The sequence below is a fragment of the Pan troglodytes genome, chromosome 7, assembly GCF_028858775.2.
Source record: "Pan troglodytes isolate AG18354 chromosome 7, NHGRI_mPanTro3-v2.0_pri, whole genome shotgun sequence".
NCBI classification, from domain to species: Eukaryota; Metazoa; Chordata; class Mammalia; order Primates; family Hominidae; genus Pan; species Pan troglodytes.
The window spans coordinates 16,022,355-16,046,410 of NC_072405.2; the positions used below are offsets into that span (position 1 = coordinate 16,022,355).

The 24,056-nt window shown below is 42.0% G+C and overlaps 1 protein-coding gene across 9 annotated transcripts in view; it reads left to right on the top strand.

The window, feature by feature from the left end:
- Positions 1-6,666: 6,666 nt before the first annotated feature.
- The window catches only part of MSRA (methionine sulfoxide reductase A), a 461,700-nt gene continuing 444,310 nt past the window's right edge, over positions 6,667-24,056 (top strand). For 6 of the 9 annotated variants that reach the window (XR_010159154.1, XR_010159155.1, XM_016959072.4 and 3 more), the window contains exon 1: positions 6,667-7,133. Coding sequence is in view for 7 of the 9 variants with exons in the window: in XM_016959072.4 (XP_016814561.1) it covers positions 6,989-7,133 (145 nt within the window). In the remaining 2 variants the exon portion in view is untranslated. Of the gene's footprint in view, positions 7,134-21,996; positions 22,092-24,056 lie in introns of those variants that run through there. The other 3 variants (XM_016959076.3, XM_016959075.4, XM_054656519.2) reach the window with 3 other exon arrangements.

Below are 24,056 nucleotides of genomic sequence, written 5' to 3' on the forward strand. Positions count from 1 at the left end.
GGAGTGCAGTGGCACAATCTTGGCTCACTGCAACCTCCGCCTCCCGGGTTCAAGCGATTCTCCTGCCTCAGCCTTCCAAGTAGCTGGGACCACAGGTGCACACCACCACACCCAGCTAGTTTTTGTATTTTTAGTAGAGACGGGGTTTCACCATGTGGGCCAGCATGGTCTCTGTCTCTTGATCTTGTGACCCACCTGCCTCGGCCTCACAAAGTGTTGGGATTACAGGTGTGAGCCACTGCGCCTGGCCCCCCAGTGATGTTTCTGATGAGAGCTCTGAGGGAAAGATGCATGGTGATAGGAAGTCATTTGATGGGGGAGCCTAATCCGGCCTGCGGTGGAGGAAGACAAAGAAAGAGACACCCTCTCTAACAAGGGTGAGGAAGGTTGTCAAGGGCTGCCCCATCTTCCGAGGTGGGCAGGGTACTCACCAAACAGCAGGGAAGTGCTGAAAGTGTATTGATTGGGGTATTGGGGAGTCATTAGTAGTAGGCAAGGGAGTGAAAAAGGAATTAAGTACTTACTACTACCTCCATGCCAGTCTGTGCAGTGCTGAACCCTGTCCCTAAATTATTTTCTCACCCAGTTTGGGGGTTCTGATCCTGAATTCCTCGGGGCAGGGGGAGAGGCTCTGAGAGAAAATGCACCAGGCTACCTGTGGGGGAGTCTGATTAAAGCAGGGGGACCCTGAACCCCAGGGAATGGCCACAGCATGGAGTCAGCAGTGCCAGGTGCTCTGATGGGGGCAGTGCAGGGACACTGGTGACAGCTGAGGCAAGCTCACCAGGCACACAAGAAACAAGCGCAGAGCTGTCTCTCACTGGACACCTCCAAAGGACTTAGGCTTTTTTTTTCTAATTTTCAAAATATATTTTATTTCTTTCTTACATGTATTTTGCAACATTTCTAAGGTAAACATTACCTTCATATACATAAATAAAAGAGTTCTTTAAGAACTGGCATTGAATTAATCACAAGAATGATCAAATTATAATGGGAAACAAACTTGCCTATTACCAAAGCTAATGAGCTGAAGTGAAGAGCTGTCTTTACAAAGCTCTCATTGAGCCCCCTGCCCTGCAGCTGACTCAAGCCGTCATCACATATGTACATGTATAAGAAAGGACATTGGCACAGTACAGCAGCTTTGCAACCTCCAAAAGTATTTTGGTTCTAGTTCCCAGGAGTACATCCACAGGTATTTGGTGCTTTGCACTGTTGACTTTGATGGGTCAGTTTTGAAGTTCGATTAAGAACACATTCTCTTGGAATGTGCTAAATTTTCAAATTGTTAATGGTGCTAAATATGCAAAGACATGTCATATAGCCTCTACATTTCTGCATCATCATTTTCAACTTATACACTTGAAAGTTTTCCTGTACATTCTCCTACAGCATCTATGATATTTTTTGGTTTCCAAATAGTCTGCTTGTCACCACCTGTGTGTACTGACTGTGGAGCACCGCTACCCCTCAAACTGTTAAGATTTCCTTATGAGGGTTTTTGTTTCTGCTTTACCCTCTCCACAGCTTTTGATCTGATTCAGTAACATGGTTGGTCTATGAAGAGGAATGACTAAAAAAAAAAAAAATAATAATCAGAGCTTAATGTGATGTAAATTTCAAGAAAAATGTTAAAGGTTTTAGTTGTAATTTCTGAAAATCATAGACTATTGCAAAGAGAAGTTTTTATTTAGGTTCTGGAATTTAGATTTTGAGGGTCCAACAGATTCTATCAGGTGCTGTTGAATATCCTGTATTTCCTAGCTCTTCCCATGGTTTCTGGTTATGTTCCAAACTTCTTTATATTCAGCAATGATAGCTTCAACACTGAGCTAAGTTTTAGTTTTGGATTCAGTGTGCAATCCGGAATGGGTGAAGGCAGCTGAGAACAATTACAGATTCTGGGGCTCTAGAGGCATGTTTATTGAAGGCCAGTATATTGGGTGTGGGTTCCACCAGAACAATAAATCTCAAAGTTTGCTGCCTGGACCAGCAGTGTCAGCATCACCTAGGAATTTGTCAGAAATGCAAAGTTTCAGGGCTAACTGAAACTACTGGATCAGAAACTGTAGGTTGGGACCGGGCAATCTGTTTTCATAAACCCTCCATGTGATTCTGGTGTATGCCGATGTCTAAGAACCATTGAGCCACTCAAAACCATAGTGGCTTACACACAATAAAAGCTCCATTTCTCACTGTCTCAGTCTATCAGGCTGCTATAATAGACTCCCATAGACTGGGCAGTTTAGAAACAACAGAAGAGTTTTCAAGTTTAGAAGCCACTGAACTGCCTTTGCACCTTGGTTGAAAATAAACTGACCATGTGTGTGCAAGGTGTTTTTTTTTTTTTTTTTTTTTTTAACTGTTTTGTTCCATTAACCTGTGTCTCTTGTGGTCAACACCACACTTTCCTGGATATCGTAGCTTTATAGCAAATCTTGAACTCAGGTAGCCTCCTGCTGTCCTATGGAGGTGGAGGGAGGGAGGATGGGAAGACCTATGAGTACCGACTCAAATTGGAGAAATGTCTTAACTCTCCTGCTCCCTCTCCCCCAATACAGAGGCCTCCAAATGGAGGTTTCTGGGCTCAAAATGCAGATATAATGATAAGCATGGCTGGCCTGGGGTAAGGCCTGAGTCCTTGACTGCAACTTCCTTCAGAGACTGCAGTTCACTGCCTGTGCTCTACATCTGGTGTGAGTAGGGCAGCTTTCCCCTCTAAGGTCTGCTAGGCAAAGCCTTTACAGTTGCCATGGTCAGGCCTGATTTTGGACTGGAACTGGACTTCTCAGTTTTTGGCTGTAGTAGGTCCTCTGCATTTGCACCTGAGTTTTAGAATAAGCTTGCCAATTTCTACTAAAAAACCTGCTGGAATTTTCTTTGAGACAGTGTTGAATCTATAGGTCATTTTGGAGAGCACTGGCATTTAACAATACTGAGGCTTCGGATCCACCAACATGGTATAGCTCCACATTTATTTAGGTCTTTTACATTTCTCTTAGCAATGTTTTGCGGTTTTGATGTGCAGGTCTAACATATCTTCAGTCAGATACAAATTTTAAATATTTTTGATGTTAATAAATAGTATTTTTAAAATTTTGATTTACATTATTTTGTCTTATAGAAATACGATTTTTGCATATAGATTTTGTAGCTGCAATGTTGCTAAACCAGTATTAGCTCCAGATTTTCTCTAGAGACCATGACATTAACCTAAATTATGTGGTATTAATTAACTGACAGGCAGCACAGGTATCATAGCTGAAAAGCTGGTGACCAAGCCCCTCCTTTTTTCCCCCCCCCCCGCCACAAGACATTTGATAAAATTGTCAACTCAGTACCTTAGCAGGCAGACTACCTGCTCTTTGAATCTGTAGTAGCAGGAAAAATGGCTGGGAATGAATCTCTGGGTCAGTGAGACAGTACTGACTTCTTCCTGTCTCTTTAGCAAAGTACTTTGAGAAAGATGAACTCAGGTAAAAACTAGTCATTTTGTTAACAGAGCTGGAAGGAAATAAAGTCATACTAAGATGGAGTTCTCTGCCTGTAGTCTGCAATACAAATTGACTGAGTGGTGATTTCAAGCCTTCTAGTTCTGATAAAGCCAAGAGCTATTACATTTCTGACAGTGTAAGATAAAACTGTGACCCAAGGCACTTCTCAAAGGCCATCAGCAAAGTGTTCTCTGCTGGACAGTGGAACCCAGACAAGCAATAGAGGTCATATTAAGGGCACTGCCTTCCTAACCATGACTGCTGTTTTTGCTGGGTGCAAGCATATAGCCACTAAGTTAGTAGGTACAGGAGATATGAGAGAGTCTCGTAAATAAAAATGAAGAGTAGTTAGGCATAAGAAATATGACTAATTGACATCTCTATCTGTGGTTATTTGTAAAAGGAACTATACAAGGAACAAATAAATAAGAAATCCATTCAGTATCTTTTAAAAATTGACTTGACAAAGAAGCTATTAAGCCTAGCTTGCCAATGCCTGTGTCTATCTGACCCTACTAAAGTAACCCACAGTCCCTCAAAAGCGCACCAGTAAGAAACTGGATATAAAAAGATGTGTAGCCTCTCATGGAGCACACTCTTTAGCATGCCCTTCAGATGGAATCATAGATCATGGGTAAGAACCTCCCAATGGGTAAAGACAGTACCTTCGGATGCAACAAACCAGAGTTCCTCCTGGAAAACAGAACTGGGGTCTAACCAAGAATTTACTTCATTACCTTTGTAGTCTAATCTGCTCTTCACATTTGCTTAGACAAAGAACTACTATTTTCTCCTCACTCTTCTTCCAAATTAGTTTTCGTGTCCTACTTCACCACTGCATACTGGCTGTGTGGGGAAGGGAAAGGGGAATAAATAACATAATTTACTCTGTAGGTCATTGGACCATGAGGAGTTGTATCAGACTTGTAAGGGACTGTTACATCTTTAGATCATGGACGCTGAGCTGGATGCAGTAACTGCTTAGAATGCTGGGTTTTCTCTCTTCAAACAGGGTGTGTTCTATGTGTCACAAGGGTATCCATGGATATTTGAGGGGCCAGAGGAGTAGATTGTGACACAGTTGTCCAAAGAACATTCTTGTTTTATTATTAGAACTGCCAAATATCCAAGTATTAGTTGGATGTATAGTCACTCCGCAAGAGAACCTCATCTCCCACCTTCCCAAGTTAGATGTGGCTGTCAGATCAGCAGCGACACTAGATCCTCATCAGAGGACAAACCCTATCGTGAACTGTGCATGTGAGGGATCTAGGCTGCACACACCTCATGAGAAGCTAACTAATGCCTGATGATCTGAGGTGGAACAGTTTCACCCCGAAACCATCCCCCATCTCCCCTTCCCCATCTGTGGAAAAAAACTGTCTTCCACGAAACTCATCCACGGTGCCAAAAAGGTGGGGGACCGCTGGATTAGGGGGAATGTGTGAAGAAAAGGAAGTCCTAGTGGTGAAAAAGGCACCACTGAAGGCAAAAATGTTCAATTCTTTCCTCAAAACACCAAAGAAACTCAATGTAACTTCTCTTGCAGCTATTCTGGTAAACGAAAAACCCTTGTTTTTGAAATAAGATATATCTGTTCTTTAAAAATGCTTATTCTTTTATAATTATAAAAGTAACAGCCATTGGAATACTCGAGAACGTTGTAACAATACAGTTTAAAGACAAGGAAAAGCAGTAGAATCCCACTATTCTGAACAACACAACAAACTGCATTTTTTTCGAATTGTTCAGTGGGTGTGCAACTGGGAGTACATGCATTTTCATATATACTACACGTATACACGCATACTGCATTTGTTTTACTTTTTCATTTAACATCAAAATTAATTTTTTTTTTTTTTGAGACAGGGTCTTGCTCTGTTGCCCGGGCTGGAGCACAGCAGTGTGATCATAGCTCACTGCAGCCTCTACCTCTCTGGCTCCAGCGCTCCTCCTGCTGCAGCCTCCCAAGTAGCTGGGACCACAGGCGTGCGCTACCACACCACCATGCCCAACTACTTAAATACCTTATTTTTTTATTTTTATTTTTTTGGTAAAGATGGCGTCTCAAACTCCTGGCCTCCAGCAATCCTCCTGCCTCAGCCTCTCAAAGTGTTGGGATTACAGGAGTGAGCCATCATGCCAAGTAAGTTATTTCTTCACACTAAACATTCTTCAGCTCTTAGTTGCAGAGTATTTCTAGCATGTGAAACTTCATACAATCAACCACAAAACACAGACAAACCAGTATGTATCAAAAAGAAGTTACTGAAAAACACAAAATATTGTCTTTGACAGAATGACTATTTTTTCAGACCCTTAATAGTGACCAGGCCTTCGCAAGCCTAGAAGGGACTCCTTGGGGTGTTTTCATGAAAGGCCTGTGGAACCGACTTGGTATAGCCTCATAGCAATAACAAACAGTTTAGGCATCATTTTGCCCAGGGGAAATACAAATTACAAAATCAAAGCTAGAGCCTTTTTAGTGTTGTATGCCTGGCAACACACCGCATTTTACACTATAGCACTGCTAAGCCTCCTGCCCTCCTTACAGTCCAGACCACATGAAAACAAAGTGGTAACTAAATCCATGCAGGAAGCTGGGTGAAAGCCTCCTTTCTGTGGGTGCTAATCTGAAGTTCCCTCCCTCATCTGAGACGACCTGCCCATTTTGGCAGAACATGTGTTAAGCCAAAATCTCACACAGATTAACTCCCAAGTCACTCACCTCGCTCCAACCACTTTACATTTAGTTTGAGAATGTCACAGAACAAATGTCATCTCCTATGATTTGAGAAACAAGAATAATACACCACCACCATTAAGTCCACCTACACTGCCTTAATGGTGCTGTTGGTGCCTTGCTCCCGTATTTTGGCCGCTGCAAAATGGGCTTAAATATGTTTGTAAATACATAACTTAATATTGAATTCATCTTCCCTATTTCGCGCATTTTGAGAACTGTGCTTAGTTTTCACTTTGGACGAATAGGAACCCTTCTGATGGCCGTCATGACAATGTCTCCAATAAAAACTGACAGTCTAGCTGGCTGCAAGGCAGGTCCTCTTCTATCTTACTGGGCACTGCTAAACTGCGAAGTCGGGGCGATACGGCAGCAACTTTAAAATCAAACCCCATCCCCAAGGGCTCGGCGTGTTTTTTGGCCTCTGCCGCTTCACGTACTTCGTACGACAGGAGCGCACTTGTTCTCTGCCCGAGAACTTCGTCCCGAGAGAACCTGAGGAACTCGCCGGGCCACACCCCCTGTCCAGGGAAGGAACACGCCCCCGGTGAAAGCCGGTACGGCCCCGGCCTTGGGCAACCTCGATTACGGGCGGCCGCCAGCCCCGCCAGCAGCGCCCCGCGCCCGCCCGCCGGCGCCCCTGCCGCCCCCCGGTTCCGGCCGCGGACCCCACTCTCTGCCGTTCCGGCTGCGGCTCCGCTGCCGGTAGCGCCGTCCCCCGGGACCACCCTTCGGCTGGCGCCCTCCCATGCTTTCGGCCACCCGGAGGGCTTGGCAGCTCCACCTCCTCCTCCACAGCCTCTTTCCCGTCCAGAGGATGGGCAACTCGGCCTCGAACATCGTCAGCCCCCAGGAGGCCTTGCCGGGCCGGAAGGAACAGACCCCTGTAGCGGGTAAGCACTGGCCACACGGAGGGCGCGGGCGGCGGCGCTGCGCACGCGCGCCTGAGCCCGGCGGCAGCGCGCCCGCTGCCCGGAAGGAAGCGGTGGGCTGGCCTCGGGCGGGTCGCGGGGTGGGGTCTGCGCAGGCGCGAAGGGACGCCGGCAGTGGCCGGGGAGACGCTGGGGTCCACTGACGTCCCTTTGTCTTTGTTTGGCTCGTCATCTTCTGGAGCCAAACTGGGCATTTTGAAGGAGTCTAGTGCATCGGTCTCACTTACCCGGAGTGCATACCGTGGCGGCCCCAAGTTTGGGGCAGGAAATGTGCCGCTGGGGTCTGCCCTTGCTCGCGGGCGCCCGCGGCGCTGTGCCTGCGCCCTCCTTTCTTGTCTCCTCTGCGCCGGCCGCCGGGACCCAGGGCACCTGCAGCGGGGCTGGTGCGAGTGTTGTCCCGGGAAATGCCAGAATGAGACGAGACGATGAAAACCTTAAGTGTGGAACTGCGTCTCAGGCCAGTGTTCTGGCTGAAAGAGTCACCCCTAGTCCCCCCTCGTGCCCTAGGTCGGCCCCGCTGTCCCCAGGGGGCAGGGGCTGCCGTATGCTGGGTCAGCTTAAAGCGATGCTCCACAAACTTGGAAAACTTTCTAGTCGTTCTCACATCAGTACTTTGGGAAAATACAATAAGGGTGAAATACTAGAAAAATGTTCACGTGCTTCGATGCCATGTAATGGTAAACTGCTATAAAAGTTTTCAAAATCTTGGCAATTTCTGCTGCAGACAGCACGGGTTTCCCAGAACGAGGGCCACACGTTAATATTACCTTAGTGCAGCGCTTCTCAGAGTGCCCCCACCTGCCGCAGCAGCAGCAGCATCACCACCTGGGTTGGCGTTCCCCCATTACTGAATCGGAGACTCTGGGGGTGGAGCCCAACAATCTCTAACGCAAGTCCTCCAGGTGATTGTAATGTACGCTGTAGCTTGTAAACCACTGCCTTAGAACTGTTGGAGGATTAAGTGATGTTTAATCTACACGTGGCTCAATGCCAGAGAAATTCAGCATTTAAAAAATTTCCTTAGAAGTTTCTTTTTCTTTTCCTTCAAGAATTGTTGAGGATAGGAGGTCATATTGAGAGTTTGTCATCTCGTAGAATAATCAGTATGAGATTAGAAAAGGTAGAGGTTTTTTGGATTAGAGGCAGTTTAGAAATTGTGTGACTGGCTTATTATTAATCGAATTAGCAGTTTCTGTTTCCTGGTTTCCCCATCATTTCATCTCCTACTCAGCCGTAAAAGTTTATTTTTGATTCAAATGCAGAGATTGAGTTTTGAAACAAATCTAGATTAGTAAACATCTATACTTATATATAGATTTATAAAATATAACCAGATTATCTAAACCTTATAAATGCATCTTAAAATTTTTTCTTTGTTTTACAGGCAGGTATTTATACGTGCATGTTTAAAGGCGATACTTTTCAAATGCCAGACTTCCTCAGCTTGTGCTATACTTCCCCTTCACACACTACCGTATCTTTGCTATGCCCTCCCATACACCCCCCAAAAAAAAAAACAAAAAAAAAAACCCCAAATAATCCAAAAACTCTTGTTCAGATTTCCAAACTGGTTCACGGTCAAGATGGACCAAAATTTACTTTGGCTTTATCTTAACCAAAGTCTTCCCAATCAGTTTCCCAATATGTAAATGACATTTTTGGTAAAAGATTAGCAAACATTTCAGAAATGAGCCAACAATTTTTTTCTTATCCCCATCATAACTTTTAACTGCAAAACCTCAGGACCTGGTTCCTTTCCAGGCTCTGCTGTCTCCATATAGCTGTGAGTGTTTTTGGTACACCAACACATCTCTGTATCTGGGCCAGTAAACTTTTTTTTTTTTTTTTGGTGTAGGGCCAAGCCTACAATGCATATGTCCTTATTGTTCATCTGTTGTAACTTTTTCCACAAAAAGTGTTTGAAATTTAGATTGTGGACGTTCCAGTCTCCACTTCTGAGCCTTGACAGGTTGCTGAAAGTCCTGACTGGCTCCAGAAATGGGCAGTGTTATCTCTTCAGTGGGTTTCTGTAGCTGTAAACTTGAAACTTAAGGATTTAGTATTGTTCTGAATGTGGAATTCACCTCCACGGCAACTTGGATCCTGTTTAACAACTCCTCCCTTCTCTATATTACCTCCATCCTTGTCTGTTCTTATTTGTACCGACTCTCAAAAGTTGCGTGACAAAAGCATCACCTTTTGACTGCAGAAGGCCTGTTTCTTTAGTGCCTTTAGATAAGCCTAGTATCAGGTGTGTACCATTACCAAATACTTGTGGTGTTAAGGATTACCATCTTAGCGTTCATCCTACCATTTTTATATTCTTAAGGACAATTCCACCCTTTTACAAACTGTGACCAAGATTTCCACCTTGCAAGAAGGAAAGAGTCAAACCTTCAAAGTTTTTCAGTGTTTAATTTATCCCAGGCTACCTAAAATGGATCAAAACATGAACAGGCCTACTTGGGTGAGTGGTGAAAACTGAACCTGCCCTGGACTGCCTCATTTGCAGCCTGCTGTGTTCAGGTTAGGGGGCATCTGGGCAGCGCTGGCTGGCTGGTAGGGCACACGGCAATGTGTCTGCCCTGTATGTGGAGATGGTCTCATTGTGCTTCAGTGCCTGACCACCAAGCAATACTCTGAGAACTTGGGACTGAGGGACAAGGGGAATTCATACTTGTTGAACTGTATTGGTATTGTATTGTTCAAAATAGGCTGCAGGTAGAAGGCTCAAAATTAAAACCTCAGAGTTCCTTACATTTTGTTAAGATGTGGGTTCCTTACAGTCAGAACTGATCTTATTTCCGGTGAATTATTGTAATTATTGTAAAAGTCCAATATGGTTTGGTTTTGTGTCCTCACCTAAATCTCATTTCGAATTGTAATTCCCACCTGTTGGAGGAGGGGCCTGGTGAGAGGTGATTGAAACATGGCGGGGGTGGACTTTCCCCTTGCTGTTCTCGTGAGAGTGAATGAGTTCTCACGAGATCTGATTATTTAAAAGTGTGTAGCTTCCTCCTTTGCGCTCTCTCGTTCTCTCCTGCTCCCTTGTGTGGAGATGTGCTAGCTTCCTCTTCTGCCATGATTGTAAGTTTCATGAGGCCTCCCTGGCCATGCTTACTGTACAGGCTGTGAAACTGTGAGCTAATTAAACCTCTCTTCTTTTTAAGTTACCTTGTCTCAGGTAGTTCTTTGTAGCAGTGTGAAAACAGACTAACACAAAGCCCATCTTTCCTGTGGAACTTGTTTTTGCTTATTGGAAACATTGCTAATCTGTGTTTGGGAATGAATCTTACCTTCTTATAGAGTATCAGTGGGATCAGGTGTTTGGGATTTGGAGCTGTCCTTTAAAATAACTTTGACAAGTTTGATTCTGTCTTGGCTTTCTTGGATTTACATTCTTAGTGTTCATTGTATTTTTTTGTTACAGTGCTTTTTTTGGGCACTAACATGTTAAAAACAGATGTAGAGCACCATCAGAAGGTATTCTCTTTTAAGAACTTTAAATAGAAAAAAACAGTAGAACAATGTATTAATCCAAAAGGTGGCTCTTTGAAAAAAAATTGAACTACACTAATGACATGTATAAACAATGAGGTAGTCTCAAGAAAAAGATGAAAGTACAAATATACAAAATAAGTCCTGAGACGAGGAGATCATAAAAACATAATTTAAAGAACATTAGGAGACTACTGAACTCTTTTAAAATAAACTTTAAAACTTTGATGAAAATGATAATTTTTAGGAAAATGTAATCCAGATTGACCCCAGAAGAGGTAGAAAATTTAAGCAGGTTGATTTTTATAGAAGAAATAAAGCTATGAAAGAGTTACCTCCTCTCAAAGCATTATGTCTAGTTTCACCAAGATTATCTACCAAATATTTAAAGAGCAGATAATTCCAGAGCAGGAATAAATGGCTATTTCCTTGACATAGCATATCTATTTGAACCCCAAAGCCCATTTTAGGCTTAATGAAGAAACGTTGAGATTTCCACTGATGTTCAGACCAAGACGAGGAGTGAGAACAGCCTGGTACCTTTTACAGTGTGCACTGTTAGCAAAATTTTGGTGTTATCTTAGTTTTAATCCCACCTTTAAAAATAAATTCTACCTTTTTTGTATTAAGGAAACTTCCACCTTTTTATTAAGTGTGATCTAGTCGTTGATTTATATTTCGTAAGAAGGTAAGATTCAAACCTTTAAACTTCTTAATGTTTAATTTCTCCCAGGCCACCTAAATTGGATTATAACATGAATTGGCCTACTTTGAATGATAGATTATTATTTTACATTGTAGGTACAGCCAGTGTGGTCAGACAAAGCAATTAGAGAAGTACAAAAGAGGAAAAAAGATCAGAAGTTCTTAAATACGTAAGGGAATGCAGCATTTGATAAAGGTGGTATCTCAAGTCAGTGGGGAAAAGGTGAAATATTTAATAAATGGTATTGGGACAACTGGGTAGCCACATGGAAAAAAAGGTTGGATCTGTACACCGTAAGCCAGGATAAATTTCAGTGTTTGATGGAATAAATTCCAGATATATGATGATAATAGCTCACACTTGTTAAGTGTCTTGTATGCCAGGCACTGTAGTAATTTACTAATGCATTTAATCCTTACCGTAACCCAAAGAAGTAGTAACTGTTATCACCACTTATAGATGTGGAAACTGAGGCCCATAGATGTTAGGCAGTTTAAACAGCATACATTGCTAATAAGTAGTGGATCTGGGATATGAACCTAGTCAGTTTGGCTATAGAGTTTCTGGCCTTAATTCCTATACTCTTTTTCCATTTAGGTAATTGTTAAAAATGAAACAGTATGAGAACAGAATGTTTTTATAATCTGGGTGTGAGGAAAGCCATGACTTAACCATGACTTGAAAATCAGAAAACGTAAGACTGATAAATTAGATTATATCACAGTAAAAAGACTGATAAATTAGATCATATCACAGTAAAATTGTTCTGCATGGCAAAAATCACCATAAGCAAAGCCAAAAGACAAACTGTGGTAAATAGTTGTAATTCATATGATAGATGAAGGACCAATCTTTTTAATTATATAAGAAGCTTCTAGAAATAAAAACACCAACATCCATTGGAAAGATAGACGTTAGGTTATGAACAGACCGTTTACAGAAAAGTACAATTGGCTTTTAAGCATATAAAAAGATGCTCAACTTCACTTATAATGAGAATGCAAATACCATTTTTCATGTTTCAGACTGGCAGAAATCCAGAACTTTGACGATACACTGTGTTGGTAAATTCTTAAGGAAAAATACACTCTTGTACATGGCTGGCAAGAGTATAAATTGGCTCAACTCTTATGGAAGGCAATTTGGTTGTATCTATCAAAAATTTAAATGCATATACCTTTTGACCCAGGAATTCAGTTTATGGGAATTTTTCCTCTGGACGTAACTGCTATGCATGCCAAATGATGACTGCACCAGGTTATTCACTGCAGCTTTGTTTGCAATAGCACAAGACTGGAAACAACCCAGGTGCCTATCAGTAGTGGCTAGTTAAATAAATTATGGTTCATTGTCACAATGGATATGCAGCTGTAAAAAAGAATGTGGAACATCTGTGTGAATGGGTATGGAGGGATTGCCAAGAAGTAGCATTAAGTGAAAAAAGCAAGGTCTGAACAGTGTATATATATAGTATGCTAACTTTTCTGTGAACAGAAGGGAAAATAATATGTATAGAGAAACTTTGAAAGGATAGCTAAGAAATTAATGGCTGAGGAGGGGGCTGTGTAATGAGGATGGATGGAAGACATAGACTTTTGATGCTTTTTTGTAACTTGCTTCTTGTAATGTGACTGCATTTGTGAATTAAATAACTCCACTTTGAAGATGATCTGTCTCGCTGTTTTTAGTCTAATTGACCACCTTTCTGTCATCTTTTGTCATACTTATTTGAAGTTTTTTTTTTTCAGTTTTGCTCTTTTTCTTGTCAAGTACATCTTTTTTCTGCAACTTGCTTTTGTAATCAAAATCTACATTTTGGCGTGATTTAAAAATCTAAATTTAGAGAGTGAAATCGGAATAAGTTAATCCAAGTCATTTTGCATTTCATAAATATTCATTTTTATTGAAGCATCAATTGTGGTGGCATCATTTATACAAAGAACAGATCTTTGGGGACAAATTCCTTCCACTATTATGTAAAAGGCATTATGTGTATTTCTTGTATTGTGAGTGATGTACGTTGATTTTTGAAAGAAAATGATAGAAAACAGTTTTCCTTTTAGAAAAGTTTTCCCCAATGTGTGATTAATTTCTAAATTGTAGGATACAGAATTGTTATTTCCCCTCTTTGCATCCTGCCCAGAGCTCTTTGATTTTACAACCTGTTCCAGAACGTTTAGTGTTTCCCTGAAGTCCCTGGGATGAGGGTATTCCGTACCTCCCACAGTGTGATCCTTACCTGCTTTCCCAGTCTTTTTCTCCACTGTGTCCCTGTAGAACCCCATCTTCTGCCTAACGTGTTTCACTGTTCTGCCTCTGTATTGCTCACACGACCATACCCATAGCGTGGATTGCACACTCGGATCTTTTTACTTACTCATTCATTAAATGTCTATTAAAGGCCTGCTTAGGAAAGACCTGTGTTGTCCATATATCCTTATCTTCAAGGAAGCATCCTTGAAATTTGCCCTGCTCTAATTCCCCTTCTCCCGGAAACCCATCCCTTTTCTCTCCAACCTAAGTGATCTCTTTCTTCTCTACTGGACAAATAGCTATGTACTACTTTATGAATCCTTTCTATGGCATCTTGCGTTGCTAATTAGATGTTTTATTGCACGGAACTTGCACAGTCTGTCTCACCTCCCCACGTAGTGAGCTCACAGCACTTCACCAAGAGTGCTGCCCACCAAGAGCTCACAGCACTTCACCAAGAGTGCAGTCAATAGTGTTTTATGAACGTTGGGAAGAATATGGTTAATGCCTGAGAACAAAGACCAGAAATGTCATCTTTTCATCTGACCATCATGATACAGAGAAGTTAACAGAGCTGCCCCATTGTCCATGGGGCATGTTCCGAGTTTTTCCCAGTAGTGGTGATAGATTTTGGCTGATTTCTCTGAACTTTTCCCTGAGTTATTTTTGTGACTTTGGCCAGGATGAAGGGTGGGGAACCCCTCATCTTTAAATCTCTGAGCAGAGACTTGCTAGGGATCTGCAGCAGTGGTGGGGAAGAGGTCATTAAGCTCAGTGCAGTCCACGTGGGGCCTTGGCTTGCAATCTTCAGGCTCAGGAGTTACTGTGAGCCCTTGCGTTGGGTGGGGGAAGGGAGGAAAGGAGGACAGCTGAGGCAAGGAGTGGGAGCCTGGTTGGGTGAGGAGACATCAGCCTGGGGCATGGGTCTTATGAGGGTGAGTGGCCGCCAGGCCCTCAGCAAGGGCCAGAGTGGAAGCCTCTTTGCTAAGCTTGGTCTGGCTCCTGCATGGGTCCCAGCAGCGTGCCATCAATCATCCATTCCTCCTTGGCAGTTGGCCAGGCTCCTTCCCATGCAGCAGCAGCAGCAGCAGCTGGTTGGCCCTGCCCTCCTGTTACAGCTGACATCGCAAACCCTCTGGGGATGTATGGAAGACTGAATTCTGCAAGAGATGCTTTCAGGATGTCAGTGCATGATGAATGAAAGTTGTGGATCTTCTACATGCTGCTCTTATCTTTCTCACATCATAAACTCCAAGTTTGAGAGCATCACAATATTCATCGATATGTAGCACTACACAATGAACTGAGGGCAGGAATTGACTTACTCTTTGTACCTGGAACACAGTAAGCTGATGATAAATACTTGTTGAAAGACTGTAGCATATAACCTGTTGAGTTGTTTGAGAGGCCAGGGTTCCTCTGAGCAGTATCATGCCAACAGACACACGCATGTTATGTATTATGGCTCATAATCGGTAAGTCCATAACTGTTGGAGTAATGGGGACGAGCACAGTGCACTGAAGGGTACAGGAAGCATCGGGGTTTGGGGGCTCCGGCCTGCATTTGTGGTTATGTTACTGGTTTTTCCTATCGCATCAGAAACCTATTAGCTAGATGGAATTTCTGCAGCCAGATGAAAATGTATGTGATAGGAGTGGATCGTGTGATAGAAGTGGATCGTGTTAGCCGCGTGAGATTTCTAGTGAGGCACTGAGTTGTCATCAGGTAGCAATTCCACCATTTCCACTGGTGTTTGTCTCCTTAGCACATTTTAAGCTAAAAGAGGTAAGAAGTCAGAAGGGTAAGAGTCTGGCCATAGCTTTGCTTTCTTCTCTCACGCCTCCAACCACCCTCGTCTGAAAGCTACATTGCACCTTGTGAAAGTTCTGCCCTTCTGTTTCCAAATACGAGATGCTGTAACCCTGAACTCAGATCTAAAAGCAAACTTAGCATTTTGCTTCCAAAAGATTGACTACATATTTTAATTTCCCAACCTCTCTCAGTGGCACTGCTCTCCTGTCAAATCCCAGAAGCCGCAGTCAGGGTCATCTTTGAGCCTTACCTCTGCATTTGAGTTGTCCTTCCTCCCATGAGCCCCGATGACTTCTTTCCTTCATTGGCCTCTGATCTGTCTTCACTCTCCCCTGCCTGAGCTGTTCAGAGCATTGTCAACATCTACCTAAAATTTGAATTTCATTCTCTCACTGTTTAGGGAACAGCAGCGACTCGGACCTGTCCAATGACACTCTTCAATGCTGGACACTTGTAATTTGCTGCTGGCCTCAGTGTTTGAGATCTCCACTTCCACCCCGAGGCTGGCTCCTGCTCTGAGCTCCTTCCTCGCAGGTTGCTATGGTCTGAATGCCTATGTGCCCCTACTGAATTCATGTTGAAATCCTTACCCCGCCAGGTGATGGGGGATTAGGAGGTGGGGGCTTGGGAGGTCATTAGTCATGAGGGTGGAACACGCATGAGTGGGATTAGTGCCCTTATAAAAGAGACCCCAGATAACTAGCTAGTCTCTTCGGCCATGTGAGGACACGGTGAGAAGGCACTGTCTGTGAACCAGAATTTGGGCTCTCACCAGACACTGAACCTGCTAGCGCTTTGATTTTGGACTTCCAGTCTCCAGTATTGTGAGAAAGAAGCTCCTATTATTGATAAGCTGCCAGGTTATGGTAAATTGTTTTAGCAGTTTGGCGGACTGAGACACAGGATGTTTTTTTCTTGCAGCCCTGTCTAAAACATCTTGGGGCTTTCAAGGCTAAACTTGGCTTCTTCCACTTCTCTGCCGCCCCTTGGGGCTGTTTCAGCTTAGATTGCTCTTAGAGTTGGAGCTGGAACTAGGGCTTTGGGGCTCTGTTTTGTGCTTTCATTCCAGTGTCTCTCCTTGGGGAGATGAAGGTAGAATCCCTTTCCTATATTTGGTGCTTGGTGGTAGTCATTTTCCCCCCTGTGTTTTCGGAACTCCTAGCCTGGTTATAGAAGCTGCTGGCATGATCAGAGTTCTCAGATTCCAGCTGCTTTCTCCTGGATATCCTATCAAAATGCCCTCTCCGTTCAGTGAGATACTCGATGACTTTGACTCATGATGCCAAATGATTGATTTTTCCTTCACCAGAGACCTGCGTGTCCTCTGGGTCAGCTGGTACCTCTTCTGTAAGCTTGGGCTCTTATGAAAGGGAACATAGGCTTTTGCCCAATTTTTTTTTTTTTTTTTAAAGGCATGGTTTCTTGTATTTCTGTAGGAATTTTGTATCCTTTCATGGAAGTGCATCTGTAGTGTTTCTCAGCAGGGTATATTCCTAATCCACTAACTTGTTGAACAAGTATATTAAATTTGCATCATAATACAGCGAAGGCTAGTGATAATGAAACAGGAAGAAATGTGGTGACAATATATTTAGATGATTATAAATACATTAAAATACAAAATTTAGGAACATCGGATGTCTTCCCAGAGCATGTTTATAAAATGAATTCTTTCAAAGATGTTACCATAGGAAAGTAATATTGGTGTTGAATTTTCCTTTAAAAAGTTTTCGTATTTTACCTTTGATTTAAAAAAATTAGTTTACCATTAGGTATTTTATACTTTGCATAGGTCAAAAGTCATGTGCAAAATTAAAAAGCATTGTTCAGATGAGGCCACAAATTATTCTTTGGCCTGCTGAAAAGATCTGATATTTTAACAGATTGTACTCAAAAGGGAAGAGTCATGAAAATGATATACTTTGAGGGAATTCATAGCTTTCCAGGTGGGGAAAATGAGACCCGAAGTAAAAAAATTTTGAATGCATTGCTGTTAGCAGATGAAAACCGCGTAAGAGTTTGCAGAATGGAATAGTTGGCTGTCACAGAGCCCCCGAGAAAGCATTGCATTGCTGAAAACTCCATTGCCTTACCTCTTCCCGAGAGGCAGTTTACAAAGAGCCACCTCATCTACCAGTGAGCCCTCTGCAGGGACTTCTGCTGGTCCCTGGGGTGTCTGGCTTACCATTCAGCATTCCTCACACCCCGAGATGTGTGCATCAGCATGAAGGAGTGCTTCTCAGAGCCCCAGGGTGTCCAGGTGGTCCTGATAACAGAGGGCACTCAGGTAGTCTGTCCCTGCTAGCCCCATGCAGGTTGCTGGGAAAGCACCTGACACCAGGAGTACAAACTTCACCTGGTGGCCCATCCTCAGAATGTAAGAGGGGTTTCAGGAGCCCACTCTAGATAACTTAAAAATTTTTTTTTTCTTCAGGCTTATGCTCATACTAACAAGCTCTGTGGATTTATTTCAATGTGCGGAATAAAAGGCAAGAATTATTTTCTGGTGCAGGTTACACCTTGGATGAGTAGGGTTATGCAGCTGTTTGCTGCAGTAGTTTTGGGGAAACACACACCTGACTTAAGCTATGTGAATTTGGATATGAAGTTCCAGGTGTAAGATATGAACCAAAGGATTTCTCTTAACGTAACGATGGAACTCAAGCCTGAACTATTTTTGTTCATTAACAACCTGGCAGTTATTTTTTCAGAATAAGGAGATTTATGAAAGAGCTGAAGTCTGGGCTTCATTTTGTGTGTACATTTGCTTCCGCTGTTGCCGGATGGTTGGTAAAGGAAACTGATACAGTTTTTAAAGTGAGGACTGTATTGTTTACTCTATGAGTTGTTTTAAAGTAGGAAGGAACACAGTCGCCCTACTATCAGCCTCTGGTTTCTTGTCCCAGTGGCGCTGGGAGTCACCTCTTCTGCCTGACAGTGCCTGCTCCTACCGTGCCTGTGCTGAGATAGCTCCTCCTGGCTTCAGGGCCTTTATGGCTGAAACTTCAATTATATATATGAAATATATAAAATAATTATTAATATAACTTAATATAATAATATATAATAACTTTTTTGAGACAGAGTCTTGCTCTGTCGGCCAGGCTGGAGTGCAGTGGCATATCTCGGCTCACTGCACCCTCCGTCTCCCGGGTTCAAGCGATTCTCCATACCTCAGCCTCTTGAGTAGCTGGGATTACAGGCGCCCAGCAGGGTTTCCCCATGTTGGCCAGGCTGGTCTCGAACTCCTGACCTCAGGAGATCCACCTGCCTTGGCCTCCCAGAGTGCTGGGATTACAGGCGTGAGCCCCTCTGCCCGGCCAACTTTGTATTTTTGCTCAAAGTTTGAGCTGTACATTTTGAATCATTTTTATCCTTTTTCCAATTTCCCAACTAACCAATGTTCAGACCCAAGAAAGCATTCTCCAAAACCTTTCTCTGTGATCATAAAATCATACACACACATGCACAATTGTTGGTTTTTTATAAAAATGGACCAGATGGTATTTTCTGTATCTTGCTTTTCTTGCTTAATAGTACATCATAATATCTCCAGTTCAGCTGATATATCTGTTTTTCTTTTTTTGAGACGGAATTTCACTGTTGTTACCCATGCTGGAGTGCAGTGGCGCGCTCTCTGCTCACTGCAACCTCTGCCTCCCAGCTTCAAGTGATTGTTCTGTCTCAGCCTTCCGAGTAGCTGAGATTACAGGCATCCGTCACCAGACCTAGCTATTTTTTTTGTATTTTTAGTAGAGACTGGTTTCTACCATGTTGGCCGGGCTGGTCTCGAACTCCTGACCTCCGGTGATCCGCCTACCTCACCCTCCCAAAGTGCTGGGATTACAGGTGTGAGCTGCTGCACCTGGCCCAGCTGGTATATCTTTAGTATGTTCTTTTATCTTAAATGACTTTTTTTTTTGAGCAGTTTTAGGTTTACAGAAAAATTGAGTGGAAAGTACAGAGTTCCCATACACACTCCTCCCTGAGTTTCCCCTGTTAACGTCTTGCTTTAGTTACAATTGATGAGCCAATATAGATACATTATTATTAACTAAAGTCTGTAGTTTACATTAGAGTTCATTTTTGCTATCATCCAGTCTGTGGGTTTTGACAGATGCATGGTGATATGTACCTACCATTGCAGTATCAGAACAGAATACCTTCACTGCCTTAAAAGTCCTCTGTGCTTTACCTATTTGTCCATCTCCCCCTTCCCAAGAACCCCTTGGAACCACTGAACTTTTTTAATTGTCTCCGTAGTCTTTGCTTTTTCCAGAATGTCGTATATTTGGAATTATATAGTATATAGCCTTTTCAGTTGGCTTCTTTCACTTAACAATATGATTTGAGGAACCTTCATGTCTTTTCCTGGTTGGATAGCCAAATTTCTTTTTATTATCAATAATATTCCATTGTATGGATGTACCACAGTTGATCCATTCACCTACTGAATAAATATGTGCATCACTTACATGAGGATCTATAATTGTTTTGGCAGTTATGAATAAAGCCTCTATTAAAATTTTTATTCAAGTTTTTGTGTGGTCATAAGTTTTCAACTCATTTGGGTAAATGCCCAAAAGTGTGATTTCTGGGTTGTATGGTATATGTAGTTCCATGACAAACTGCCAAATTGTCTTCTGTACCATTTTGCATTGCCACCAGCAATAAATGAGGGTTCCGGTTGCTCCACATCCTTCCCAGCAGTTGTTGTTATCAGTGCTTTGGATTTTAGCTATTCCACAGACATTGAGTGGGATCTCATTGTTTTAATTTGCAATTCCCAAATGATATATGCTGATGAAGATCTTTCCTGTGCTTATTTGCCATATTATCATATTATGTTTTCTTTGGTGATGTGTCTGTTCAAATCTTTTGCCCATATTTCAGTTGGGTTGTTTTCTTATTGAGTTTTTTTTTTTTGGAGACAGTCTTACACTATTGCCCAGGCTGGAGTGCAGTGGTGCGATCTTGGCTCACCACAACCTCTGCCTCCCAGGCCCGAGTGATACTCATGCGTCAGCTTCCTGGGTAGCTGGGACTACAGGCATGTGCCACCATGCCTGACTGATTTTTGGATTTTTAGTAGACATGGGGTTTCGCTGTGTTTGCCAGGCTGATGTCGAACTTTTGACCTCAAGCAGACTGCCCGCCTTGGTCTCTCAAAGTGCTGAGATTACAGGTGTGAGCCACCATGAGTGGCCTGTTGTTGAGTTTTAAGAGCTCTTTGTATATTTTGGATATCCTTTATCAGATGTGTCTTTTCCAATTTTTTCCCCAGCCTGTGGCTTGTCTTCTTATCTTCTTGATAGTACTTTGGGAGAGGAGAAGTTTTTAATTTAAATGACATCCAGCTTATGGACCATTTCTTTCATGGATTGTGCCTTTCGTGTATCTAAAAAGTTATTGCCAAACCCAAGGTCACCTAGATTTTCTCCTGTGTTATCTTCTAGGATTTGTATAGCTTTGCATTTAGCTATGTGATCCATTCCAAGTTGATTTTTGTGAAGGTTGTAAGGTCTGTGTCTAGATTTATTTTTGCCTGTGGGTGTCCAGTTGGTCAAGCCCATTAGTTGAAATGACTGTCTTTTCTCCATCGTATTGCCTTTGCTCATTTGTCAAAGATGAGTTGACCATATTTATGTTGGTCTATTTCTGGGCTCCTTATTATGATCCATTTGTCAGAATAGACAAATGTCTTTTCTTTTGCTGATTGTTGAAGTTGAGTAGCATTGGTTCTCTGACTTTGTTCTTCTCCTTTAATATTGAGTTAGCTATTCTTTTTTTCCCCTTTCCATATAAAGTTTAGAATCAGTTTGTTAATATTCACGAATAACTTGCTGGGATTTTGATTGCAATGATAGGGTTGCACTGAATCTCCAGATCAAGTTGGGAAGAACTGACATCTTGAAAATATTGAATCTACCTATTTGTGCACATGGACTATCTCTCCATTTATTTAGATATATTTCTTTCATCAGATTTTTAGTCTTGTTCTTAGGGATCTTGCACATATTTTGTTAATACCAAAATATTTCGTGTTTTTTTGATGCTGATGTAAATGGTCTTGTTTGTGATTTCAAATTCCAGTTGTTCGTTGCTGGTATAGGAAGGCAATAATTGACTTTCATATATTAATCTTGTAACCTGCACCCTTGCCGTAATTTCTTATTAGTTCCAGGATGTTTTCTGGATTTTCTACATAGACAGTCATGTCATCTGTGAATGAACAGTTTTATTTCTTCCTTCCCAATCTGTACACCTTTTATTGCTTTTTCTTGTCTTACCACATTAGCTAGGACTTCTAGTATGATGCTGAATAGGAGTAGTAATAGTGGACATCTTTGCCTTGTTCCAGAACTTAGTGGGAAAGCATCTAGTTTCTACTTTTAGGTATGATATTAGCTCTGGATTTTTAAAAATAGATGTTTGTCCTAGTCCATTCGTGTTGTGATAACAGAATACCACAGAACTGGGTAATTTATAAAGAAACGTATTTTCTCACAGCTCCGGAGGCTGGCAAGTCCATGATCACCGTCAACATGTCAGCAAGTTCAGTTGTCTGCTGAAGGCTGTTCTCTGCTTCAAAGATGGTTCCTCTGGATTGGAGAAACACTGTGTCCTCACATGGCAGAAGAACAGAAAAGTGAGCTAGCTGAATGCTCTGTGAAGCCTCCTTTATAAGGGCTTTATTCTCATCCATGAGGGATGAGCCCTCATGACCTAATCACCTCTTAAGGGTACCTCCTCTTAGTACCATCACACTGGGAATTCAATTTCAACACCTGAATTTTGGAGGGGACACATTCAAACCAAAGCGATGTTCTTTATCAGGTTAAAGAAGTTCTCTACTCTTAGTCTGCTGAGAGTTAATATGTTCTTTTTAATGGCTGCATGAAGTTCCATGGTATATATGCACATAGTTTATTAAAATGAAACATGACAAAACCACACCCTCTTTAACAGTTGAAATATTGATATGTTTGTTAATCACAGCATGTGGTATGTATATGGTAAGTGCTTATGGGTACCTCCCTGTTAAATCTTGCCAAGGATGTAAAATTGGTGCCAGGTTATGTAATGCTTTTGAAGCCAACTTAAGGAGTCTTGGATCAGACTGGAAAATGGAAAGAATGTAGATTCTGTGATGATGAATACTTTGGGGAAAATAAGAGGATTAGGTAGCTGATGCCCACCTTTCTATCAAGGGAGCAAAAATGTCCTATGGGCCTTTGATTTTTGCCAATGCATTTGGATTGGTTTCTAAGTACAGCGTGGCAGCCAGGTTATGGTATTGTTAGTGCTGGAAACTTAGTCAATTTGCATCTGGAGTCACCTAGTCACATTTGATGAAATGGGTTACAAAGTTTTAGCACCTTTCTGTAAACCAGGAGTTGGCAAATAATAGCCCACAGGCCAAGTGTGACCTGCTATTTTTTCAATTAAGTTTTAAAGTTTGAGATAATTTTAAATTTACATGCAGTAGTTAGAAGTAATACAAACTGTTGTACTCTGTGGATCTGTTGTACTCTTTGCCTGGTTTCCTCAGTGGTACATCTTGCAAAACTATAGTACGTCATTAATACGAGGATATTGACAATGACAGAGTCAATATACAGAACAGTTCTGCCACCAGAGATTCCTTGTGCTGCATTTTTATAGCCACATTGACCTTCTTCCTCACCCCCTGCCCATGTGCAACCTCTGGCGACCACTCCTGTTCTCCATTGCTGTTATTTCATCATTTCAAGGATTTTACATAAATGATGTCATATAGTATGTAACCTCTTGGGATTGGTTTTTTTCAGTCAGCACAATTCCCTGAGATTCATCCCAGTTGGTTAATGTACCAGTGCTTTGTTCTTTTTCATTACAGAGTATTATTACTTGGTGTGGATGTACCACAGTTTAACCATTCACACATTGAAGGATATCTAGATTGTTTCCAGTCTTTGGCTGTTACGAGTGAAGCTGCTATGAACATTCATGTCCAGGTTTTTGCGTGAACATAAGTTTTCATTTATCTGGAGTAAGTGCCCAGGAGTGCAATTGCTGGGCACTTACATGTGATAATTGCATGTTTAGTTTCATAACAAACTGCCAAACTGTTTTCCAGAGTTCTTCAGTTTGATATTCCCACCAGCAACATATGAAGGATCTGATTTCTCTGCATTCTCTCTAGCATTTGGTGGTAGTGTCACTGTTTTATTTTAGCCATTCTGATAGCTATGTAGTGATATCTCATCATGGTTTTACTTTTTATTTCGTTGGTGGATAAGGATGTTGAAGATCTTTTAATGTGCTTGTTTGTCATTTGTATATCCTCTTTCGTTAAATGTCTTTGGTAGATGTTAAACATTTCTAATTGAATTATTGCTTTACTCTTCAGTGGAGTCTTCTATATATTCTCATTACTAGTTTTCTGTTAGATACGTGGTTTGTAAATATTTTCTTCTAGGCTGTGGCTTGCCTTTTAATTTTCTTAAGACTTGTACAGAGTAAAAGTTTTTAATTCTGATGAGTTCCAGCTTCCTCATTTTTCCCTTGATGGATCATGTTTTCATGTTAAGTCTAAGAACTCTTTGCCTTGCGTTGATCCTGGAGATTTTTT